Consider the following 11,111-nt stretch of genomic DNA (forward strand, 5'->3'; position numbering starts at 1 on the left):
TCCTTAAATCCGGAAAACAAGCCTAGAAGAAAATCAGTAATGTTTTAGTCAAAAGTGTAAGATTCTATTTCACCAGTTCGGTCTCATGTACTTAATCTATTTTCTGTTGTGGTCTGATCTTCCTGATTAAGTTCTGAGCTGTAATATTCAACTCCAGACTTGTCCCTACCAGTAAGCTGGCCATTCTCTTAGTTGTTTTTGAACTCCTACTTCTGTGTGTCTGTATTTAGTTTTCCTGACATAGCACTCCCTTGAGAACTTCTTGGAGATCTGGTCTGGTTGGTAAATTCTCTCAGGTTTTGTTTAATCTGAGAATGTCCTTGTCTTTTGATATGAAGGAATATTGTACCCGGCAAGATTATCCTTCATATGGGTCTGACTTGATTTTTAAGCAGCCAGGTCTAGGATGTAAACCATGGTTGACCATGAGGGAGTTTGGCACTTTAACCACCATGCCACCTGCTGGCCCAACAAATGTCTCTGTTTCTTAAATTTATAATTATCTCTTAAGATTTTGCTGAAGAAAAATAATTCTCTTATATATATCCTCCAGATAGTGTAGCAGTAGCATATGAGATTTTGGAAGGCAGAGACTCCATCACATTCATCTTTTTTTTTTTTTTTTGGAGAGGTTTTTGCTATAGGGCGCGTGCACTTGCCAGACAGACAGAGAGAGACAGAGAGATAGAAAGCGAGAAATCCCCCCCCAGGGGGGATGGCCACACCGCAGTCCCTTCTCCTCCATTCTCCTCTCGGGATCTTGGGCACGCACATGTGCCTGGCGTGAGTTTTAAGCCACCGGGTCCGGGACTTGAACCGCGGTCAACTATGTGGGAGTTCAGTGACATAGCCATTACTCTAACTGCTGGTCCCCACACTCATCATTTATGGCCTTCATTCAAGTGGGCCCATACCTTTAGGTAGGATAGTAAAGGAAAGATCACAATTTCTGTGATCAGTCAGTTCCAGTTATAAAGCATTGCCTACTACTTAGAGAATCATGTCATCCATTATACATGTTCATCTAGCTAGCCAAATATTTTAACAAAAGGTGACATTAAAATATCTCTGTATCATCAAAGCATGATCTGTCAACTTTTCAAAGGCATATCTGACCTGAGCATTAGCTGGGAGAAGAGAATCTATGTTCTTGAAGATGTTCTCTCAATTTTCAGAGGATGACCACTGGGTTTACACATTGTGGAAGGTGTGACTGGATTGCTTTGATTCTCCTTTCTGCTTTCCGTCATTTATCCTATTCACTCTTCCTGACTTCTCCAGTTAAAGAATACAGATATTGGGCCAGCAGGTTGCCTAGTAGTTAAGGTGCTGGACTCCTACATGGCTGACTTTAGTTTGAATCCCAGACCTGGTGGCTTAAAACTTACACAGGGCACATGTGCATGCATGCCCAAAATTCCAAGAGGAAAATGAAGGCAGGACTGTGGTATGGTCATCCCCTTAAGTGGTGATTTCTTGCTTTCTCTATCTCTCTCTCTCCAGTAAGCATGCATGCCCTATAGCAAACATCTCTATAAAAAAAAAAATAGAGATATCAGTAGGACATTGAACCAAAAATATTAAAAGTTTACATATAAATAATCAAAATATGATAAAAGAAAAACTTGAAAATAATGACGAACTCCAGTGGATCTTTCCATTTAAACTTAGATACCATCTAGGTCAGAGGTCTATAGGCTGAGAGGACACTGCCCCAGAGAGTTTCCATGTCTTGTCTGAGATCTCACTGATGGTAGAATTAAGACTGGAATTTGGATCACCAGTCCACTGAGTTTTTAAAATAGCTTTCTTGAAGCCATGTGTATTAGGCTGAAAGTCACAATCCTATCCCTAGAGTCAGCTGTGCCCATAGATGAACTACATCCTCTCCTGTGTGAAACAAACAACATGTACAAGATAGACCGCCCCCAAAATGTTCACATCCAGTGGCCAGTGAGTCTGAATTACTCCTCTTAGAGATCATTTCTTAGATTCTTATTTTTTTTATTTTCAAAATTTAAATGCATCATGAAAGAGGAGTTATATAAGTTAGCACTGGGCCCCTGCGGAAGAGTAAAAGGTAAAAAAAAATTTGAGTTCAAGGGAAACCAAGAGTTAATTTTGACTCACTAAAGACCTCTAGCATTGTAACATGGAAAGCAAAACACAAATAGCTAATCTTTGGGAAGTGTTTAGTGAATGAATTCATCATGCTGAAGGAATGATGTTAATATTAGAACCTTTAAAATGTGTTAGGTCTTATGATAATGTCAGTAGCTCATATTGAATATCTATTGCAGTTTTCACATTCAAGCAATAACCCACGAGATGATATTGCTACAGAAGCATATGAAGATGAGCTAGACATGGGCCGATCTGGATCCTACCTGAACAGCAGTATCAATTCAGCTTGGAGTGAGCACAGCTTGGATCCAGAGGACATTCGGGTAATGTCTTTCCTTTTCCAGACAGGCCCATTATATGGGCAAGCATGGAAGGGGACAGGTGTATATGGGTGCTTGTGCATGTGTTATATTTATATATATATGTGTTAGAGAATGAATGTTTGTGTATGAATCAAACACATCAAATGCAGAGTTGATCCAGTTTTTAAATGTATAATTATGGTATATATAGAATGCCAGGCTATTTCAACTCTTCTAGTAGTCTAGTCAGCCTAAATACTCTTAACTGACTTGTTGGCAGTCATGGTGATGAACTGATTATACATGTCCCTTCGGACAAGTTTATGACATCTTGCTGATGGAAAGATAAGATAGACCCATGAGCAGAGAGCCTGGATTATGTAAAATAATCTGTGACAACATACTAACATCTGAAGGAAGAGATGCTTTTACTAGCTGATGGACTGTTCTTCCCTAAACCTAATTTAACATCATGACCCCATGATGCTTCCAGTACTATTTGGGAAAACAGTTCCTCAGTAAACAATATGCTATTATTTGTCATGGCTCAGGCTTAGTCTGGTGTACATAATGTGAAATTTCAAAATGCTTGCTCCTTGAAGCAAGGGTATAAGGCATGAGTTCATGTACTAAAGTTCAAACTTTATGTGAAACAAAGCACAAAATAATCAGAGAGTAAGAATGAGGAGAAAGTTGGTGAGTCCAGATGTCAGGAAAATCTGTAGAACAGTTCTCCTAAAGAGCTCAGACTATTGACTGCAATACCAGTTAGTGATGTTATCTGGCTGAACCACTAAATTCTATGCCTCTTTGAATTTGCTTTTGTTCCGGCAGGATGAGCTGAAGAAACTCTATGCCCAACTGGAAATATATAAAAGGAAGAAGATGATCACAAATAATCCCCACCTCCAGAAAAAGCGGTGCTCAAAGAAGGGCTTGGGCCGTTCCATTATGAGGCGCATCACTGAGATTCCAGAGACCGTCAGCAGACAGTGCTCCAAAGAGGACAAGGAAGTTGCTGACCACGGTACAGCCAAAAGCACTGCCCTTGTCAGGAAGAACCCACCAGAGAGTTCAAGTAATACTGGGAGACCCAAGGAGGAATCCCTTAAAAATCGGGTCTTCTCACTCAAGAAATCCCATAGTACTTATGACCATGTGAGAGAACAAACAGAAGAATCCAATAGCCTACCTACAGAGAGCCAAGAAGAGGAAGCCACAGAAAATTCCACACTGGAATCTCTGTCAGGCAAAAAACTAACACAAAAACTTAGAGAAGATAGTGAGGCTGAGTCCACGGAGTCGGTGCCTTTGGTGTGTAAGTCAGCAAGCGCCCACAACCTCAGCTCAGAGAAGAAGCCTGGGCATCCACGAACATCTATGTTACAAAAGTCACTGAGTGTCATAGCAAGTGCCAAGGAGAAGACTCTTGGACTAGCTGGGAAAACCCAAACATCAGGTGTGGAAGATCGTGCTAAATCCCAGAAACCTATGCCAAAAGATAAAGAGACAAACAGAAAATACTCCAATCCAGATAACACAGAGACTAAAGATTCTGCCCCGCAGAACTCCAATCATTTGGAGGAGCCAAGAAAGCCTCAGAAAACTGGGATTATGAAACAACAAAGGGCCAACCCCTCCACTGCCAATTCTGACCTGACCCCAGGTACCACCCAGACAAAGGACAATTTTGACATCGGGGAAGTGTGTCCTTGGGAGATTTATGACCTGGCCCCGGGTCCTGTGCCTTCAGAATCAAAAGTCCAAAAACACGTATCTATTGCGGCTTCTGAAATAGAGAAGAATCCAACTTTTTCCTTGAAGGAGAAATCTCACCACAAGCCTAAGGCAGCTGAAGTATGTCAGCAATTCAATCAGAAGAATGTAGATAAGGCTGAAGTATGCCCTTGGGAGAGCCAAGGTCAGTCCCTTTTCGAAGAGGAAAAACATCTGATTTCCAAGACTCCAGTTCTCTCAGGGAGAGCCAAAGATGAGAACGGAGACCAGCAGGCCACAACCAATGTGTGTGCTGGGCAGTATGAAGAACTGCCGCCCAGAGTTGTAGCCCCGAAAGTCGAGAACGGAAATCGCAACCAAACAGGAGACCAGGAACAAAAGACATCTTCCTCTGTGGAAAATGCGCCCGGCTCCTATAAGCCAAGTAATAACTTCCGGCAACCTTTAACATCACGAGCTGAGGTGTGTCCGTGGGAGTTTGAGACCGCAGATCAACCAAATACTGAAAGAAGTGTAGCATTACCAGCTTCTTCTGCTTTAAGTGCAAATAAGATAACAGGACCTCGGAAATAAGAGGTCTGGGATCCATCCAAAGTGTAGCGTTCCCGGAAGAAAAGGAAAAGGAAGAAAGCCTGAATTTGATATAAGATGGAAGATATGAAAATCACAAAGTCCCAAAAAAGTAATTTTTAAGGGAAGGAAATATGGCAGATAGTGAAGTGAGTTTAGAAACATGGGCTGAAGAAGACTGGGAGGTAGGTGCAACAACATCATGATGGAAAAATCAGACTTTGGCTATGAAAAGTCATTCCCCTGGTAACACTAGGAAAACCTTTCCATTTCAGCATGTTTAAGGGAAATAACCCTCAGTGTCTGCCCTGATCCCTGTTTACCCATGGGACTTTGAAGAGTGTAAGCAAGGCAAACCAGGACACACAGAAGATGTATGCAATTTTGCAAAGAAGAAAAAATATAGACCTACATGATGAAGTTTTAAGTAGCTGTCAGAAAAGAACTTCCATTACCTATTTAACCTTGATAGCACTGCTAACTTAATGCATCCCCAAAATACCTTTTATATTAATGGTTGCTCTCATTTCCTTATTATGTATGTTTCAGTACATTGTTGTGTCTCATATCCAAGCATTCCAGATTATATAATTTTTGCAAATAACTTTGATATTATGTGACACAACACATTTATGCAATCTACAGCTACTCAATTGTTATTGCAGCATACAGAATACCTACTATCTACCAACTTCAGTTGATTCTTGAAGTACCGTAAGCTTTCTCTGGCTTGAGAAGCCATAACTGTTATGATAAAGAAAAAATTTAGTTTTGGCTGTGATTTATATATTGTGAATTTGGATTTGACTCTATTACTTCACATTATGGTTTTGTTATACTGTCTTAATCAGGGCTTTTGTTTTTCTTTTTTAATACAAGTTGAGTTGTTTTGCACTTCTCGTTAGGACTCAGAAAGTTTGTTAATATTGAAGAGCAAGTGGTCCTACTTAGCTACATGTCTCAATAAGTTAAGGACAACTTACCCATTGTTTGTTCAAAGTCAGAAACAGACGCCGTCATTCTGATCAGTTGTCCCTTTTACTCTTTCAGTATTTCACACTTAGCAGCATTTCCTTAGGGAAAAGCTAAGAGTCAGAAAAAATATACTGTGCATTATTATTACCACTGGACAGGGAAGACTCTAGGAATGACATGAGAAGTATAGCAGTACTACAGAACAGGAAATTTGCCTTTCAAAATAAAGAGGGAGAGGTAGTTCCTGATAGCACTTTCAAGGGATTATTTTTTTAAAGAGAAAAATTATGATAGCATTGAGATCATTGAATGGATATATTTTTATTATACATATTGAAAATATAATATTTTAAATGACCTTAAACTATTTATTCTCATAAACTCTTATTCATTGCTTCAGCTAGAATAGAACTTGCTGGGCTCAAATCCCAAAGAGGTTTTATAATCTGATTTATTGAAAGCCTATAAGGTGATATGGGCTCTTCATTTTCCCAAGCACTGGAAAACTTACAAGTCCTGCAAATTGCCATTGTGAGCCACCTAGCTCGAAATGTAAAGTGTAAGATTTATTTGCAACATAAAACATCCCCCAAAGCATATTTTCTAAGACTTAGCGCATTCTGCACTGATCTCTTGGCATGAAAATCCTAAATTGCTGACTTAGCCCAACTGATAGGATCATGCAATGAGATTTCAAAGCTTAGTCTCATTTTATATAAAGACGAATCACTTCAAAATAGAACCAATACTTCCTTTTCTGCCACTCTACACACTGAAGTATCACTGCTTATTTGGCCAGGACATTTCCAGACTAAAGAACCATTTTTCATTTCATGAGCAGCAGGAGAACATGCTAGAAGGATAAATGATAGGAAAGGGGAATCCAAAGGTGGATACAGAGCTGTTCTTAGAGAAGATTATTCTCAGTGGAAGGTTAAAACAGAATTCTCTGTGTTCATCATCAGAATTTTCTCAGTGACTTTTATTCAGGAGTAAATGAGCATGTCACCATTTTGCAAAGCTGTGCACGAATCCTCCTCACCCATTTGCTTGCTTGGTGCATTACTCAGGTTGGTGGGAGAGGTTCAGAGAGAGCGAGAGAAATTCTATTTTTGTGTTCCCTTCATTTATTTCTTTCATCTCTTCCTTTCCAGTCAAGGCCAATCTGCTTGGTGACCTTATTTATAGGTGTACTTGTGAATTTGGTTTGGAGTTTTTAGACCCACATACTTGTTTCACTTAAGTTTGAGATGAGCTAGCACTCGGTTCACTTTCTGAGAGAGGCAGTCAGGCATCAGTGACTTTTATTGCACTTCAGGATGATCCTGCCAGAGACATGACTTACAGAAGACTTGCCAAAGGATACCTTAGGGAATTCTACAGTTCAGAGATTATTCTCCACCAGCATAAATCAGTAAGAGTGCCTAGGGTCTTCCCTAGAGTTTCATTGCCGTTACTTATCACCAAGAGAAATTCCACCCTACCATTCTGGAGGTTATTTTCCCAGATTTATGACAAAAAGAAAGTGAATAAACACCATTAAGGCGGCAAACATTTGCTAGGTTGTCCTTCTCAGTGCATGTGCAGGCTGCATCCTGTCCTTGTTTTTAAGCCAGGGTTTATAAATAAGTAGATTTATACCAGTCTTAATAGAACTGTATATTTTATGCAAGAATTAAATGCTTTACAACATGAATTATAACTCAACCCATCGTAAACCTTGGTGGCAATATGGATTTGAAACTCGACAGTTCTCTTGTATTTGCTTCCTAGATTTTTGCATGCAAGTGATGACAGGTAGGATTGAAAAAAAAAAAACAAAACACTGCCTTTGACTTCTAGCATTAGCAACTGAGAGTTGTAGAGTCAATAAAGCTGTAAGTCTTTTCACTTAATTGTGGTTCTTCTGAAAATATTATCTGAAACCTACAGCATCCACCATGAAATATTTGGTAAATTTATGTTGTGATGTGTTGTAGCATGTAAATAATGATAACTTCTCTGCAATAAAACATATTTATATGAAAGTGATTTGGTGTGATTCATGTGTTCATCTATCAAAAATGGAATTCATCTTGTCTCACCAACTTTAGCAGGAATTCCATATAGATCTTTCTTTTCTATATTATATACATACATCCTCATATTGCCTACCTACAGAAAAATGTGACTAGCCAAATGTGGCCTCAGACTTACAGGTAATAATTTGGAGCCAATAAAATGTATTAGGACTATTAATTTTGAGTTAAGAAAGCTCTGCCCAGGACCAGCAGATGGCGGAGTGGTTACGTTGCTGGACTCCCACATGACTGACCACCATGGGTTGAGTCCCAGACCTAGTTACTTCAAAATCATGAAGGGTGCTTGTGCATACATGCTCAGGATTCTGGGAGGAGAATGGAGAAGGAATTGTGACATGGCCATCCCTCCAGGGGATGATTTCTTGCTTTCTATCTCTCTGTCTCTCTGGCAAGCGTTCATACCCTGTAGCAAAAATCTCTTCCTTAAAAAAAGGGAAAAGAAAGCTCTGCCCAAGTGGGAAATAATGTGGCTACCTTTTGTTGTTAACTCAGCATGCATACTAGGCAATCTGCTAATTGATGGCACAAAGTAAACAACCCCTCCAAGAGCATCTGGCCTTGCAAAGTATTAGTTGCTAGTATATAATACACAGATGAGCCTAACTAAGTCAAAGAGTCAGGGAAAACACAGAGTTCAAGTTCACCAGGCTGAAATTCTGAAAAGGCATCAGGTATGAAAGGGCAGGGTGTGGATCTGGAAAGGCAGCTAGGCACAGCCTTGCCTGGCAGGCTCCAGGGTAGCTCAGCTTTATCTTGTAGAACTGGAGCTATCAAAGAGCTCTAACAGCCGAAATCATCATGTACGCAAAGAATCATTTTAGGAGCAGCCCAGAAATGGGTTGAGATAGAGACTAGGGGTGACTAGGTCAATTAGAAAACTAGTCGTCTCAGTTATTGTAGGAACTGCTTTGTTGGTGGCTGTATTCTTTTTTCATTTATATACATAGTGATTGTCATTTTGTTGTTCTAAATTTAGAATCCTTCTGTTAAAAACTACCTAGGGAATTATTTCTATCCGAAATAGACCTTATTACACAAACAGTAATGATGTTAACCTGTTGTTCAAAATGATGCAAGTAAGTAAAGATTTTTCCTTTTTTTTTTTTCCCAGCATATTCCATTCTTTACCCCTACATAATTACAAAGATGGAAATACTATGTTTGTAGTTTTGGCTATTTTCTCTTTAATCACTTGTTTCTGGGAAAGTATGGGGCGAAGTTTAAGCATATTGTATGCTCCCATTTAGTATTAACTGGTTAGAAGGCAGACAATACAGTATATCAATTGGTTTTTAATTTCCCTGTCATCCTTGGGACCAGCAGATGGTGTAATTGTTATATCACTGGACTTCTGCCTAGTCAACTGCAGTTTTAGTCTCGGATCTGGCTTCAAACTCATGCTGGATGTGTGTGTGTGCATGCCCAAAATCCCAAGAAGAGTATGGAGGAGAAGGGATTGTGGAGTGACCATCCCCCATAAGGAGTGATTTCTTGCTTTCTGAATCTCTGTCTCTCTGTCTGTGGCAAACACACATGCCCTATATCAAAAATCTCTCTAAAAAATTTGAAACATCAAATAAAAACTTCCCTCTCTTTCTCTGTAGTAGAAAATGACAAATTGCTGGAAATACTGTATAATCAAATGAAAATGGGAAGTGGGGGATTAATATAGGAAAAGGTCTGTGTTCCATAGTAGTCACATTCCTAGAAAGAAAAATAAGTATGAAAATACAAGTTGACCCTTGAACGACACAAGTTTGAGATGCAGGGGTTCATTTGCATGCAGATTTTTCTCAATGAATATATTGGCAATTTGTTTGAGATTTGCAACAATTTGAAAAAATTTTCTAGTCAAGCAAAAAATAAACAAATACAAAGATGCAGCATTAAATGATAATGACTGGTAAAATTAACTGTAGTGCGTACTGGACTACAGTGGTGGTTTTATCACTGCCTCCCATTCTATGCAACGAACTCAAGTTTTGCCTGTATAAGTTCAAACCCCACATGGCACTGGTCATCTCCAGGTGAGTACATCATCTGTCCAGTGAATTGTTTAGCATGGTAAAGTGAACTCTTGGTTTTTGAGTATTTTTCTTCATATTTAGTGCAATATCATACACCTCAAATAACACCATAAAATTCATATTTCAGGGCCAGTAGGTGGTGTGGTGATTAAGGGCATTAGACTCCCATGTGTCTGACCGTGGCTTGAATCCCAGATTTGCCAACTTGCTTTCTCATTTTCCCTCCCTCTCTGTCTCTGTTTCTTTCCCTTTCTGGTCAAATAAAATAAAATAAATAAATACATAAAGTTACATAATTTTTTAAGAAAAATTAGTTGTCTGCCTTTAAAAAACAAATTGTAATTCATATATTAGTATATAGTCTAGGCTACACTGAAGCAATTGTATTGGTTACACTAAACTACTATAAAGCAATCGTTTTACTGTTTCTTTGTTATCAGTGCATGAATTATCTCTATAAATAAAATATGAATTTCTTTTCCACATGATATTTTTCTTTCTTTCTTTTTTCTTTTTTTTTTTTTTAGAGATTTTTGCTATAGGGCACGTGTGCTCACTGGAGAGACAGAGAGACAGAAAACAAGAAATCATCCCCCCCCCCGCCCCCAGGGGATGGCCATGTTACAATCCTTTCTCCTCCATTTTTGCTCTCAGGATTTTGGGAACATACACACATGAACCCAGCATAAGTTACAAGCCTCCCCTCTCAGGACTCAAAACACAGTTGGCCATGTGGGAGTCCAGCGACATAACCAGCCATCTCCTTTCCCAATATTTTCATTTTTGATATCTAGTGTTAGTAATACATGTAGCATCTATAGTGTTTTGTATCATATAAGATGATACTGATGCAGGTACCAGCAGGTGAGATGAACTTGCAGTATGAATTAATACCATACTGGAAATGAATTTCCCTTTCCTATGATTTTCTTAATAGCATTTTCTTTTCTCTAGCTTTATTGTAATATATATAAAACATACGAAATATGTGTTTGATTGTTTGTGTTATCAATAAGGCTTCCAGTCAAGAATAGACTATTTGGTTAAGTTTTTAGGAAATCAAAAATTACCTGTGGATTTTCTACTGCACAGGACCAGTGTCATTGCACCCACGTTGTTCAAGGTCAACTGTGGAAGGTTCAGGACAGCTCTGTAGAACACACTTCTGTTTCAATTAGATCAGCAATAGAAAAGGAAAAAAACACCCTCTATTGTAGATAGAAGAGCAGTTTTTTTCCACAGACATATGAAATTCCACAGGGATTTCATTCTTCTATGCCTTTTGCCTTTGCTTT

The 11,111-nt window shown here is 39.0% G+C and overlaps 1 protein-coding gene across 1 annotated transcript in view; it reads left to right on the plus strand.

The window, feature by feature from the left end:
- GPR158 (G protein-coupled receptor 158) overlaps positions 1 to 7,706 on the plus strand; it is a 483,854-nt gene extending 476,148 nt beyond the window's left edge. Inside the window, exons 14-15 of the mRNA XM_027770684.1 lie at positions 2,301 to 2,447; positions 3,261 to 7,706. Coding sequence (XP_027626485.1) covers positions 2,301 to 2,447; positions 3,261 to 4,736 — 1,623 coding nt within the window. The 3' untranslated portion in view covers positions 4,737 to 7,706. The remainder of the gene's footprint in view (positions 1 to 2,300; positions 2,448 to 3,260) is intronic.
- Positions 7,707 to 11,111: the final 3,405 nt, after the last annotated feature.

Source organism: Tupaia chinensis, unplaced genomic scaffold, assembly GCF_000334495.1.
Source record: "Tupaia chinensis unplaced genomic scaffold, TupChi_1.0 Scaffold000001_1, whole genome shotgun sequence".
Taxonomy (NCBI): domain Eukaryota; kingdom Metazoa; phylum Chordata; class Mammalia; order Scandentia; family Tupaiidae; genus Tupaia; species Tupaia belangeri.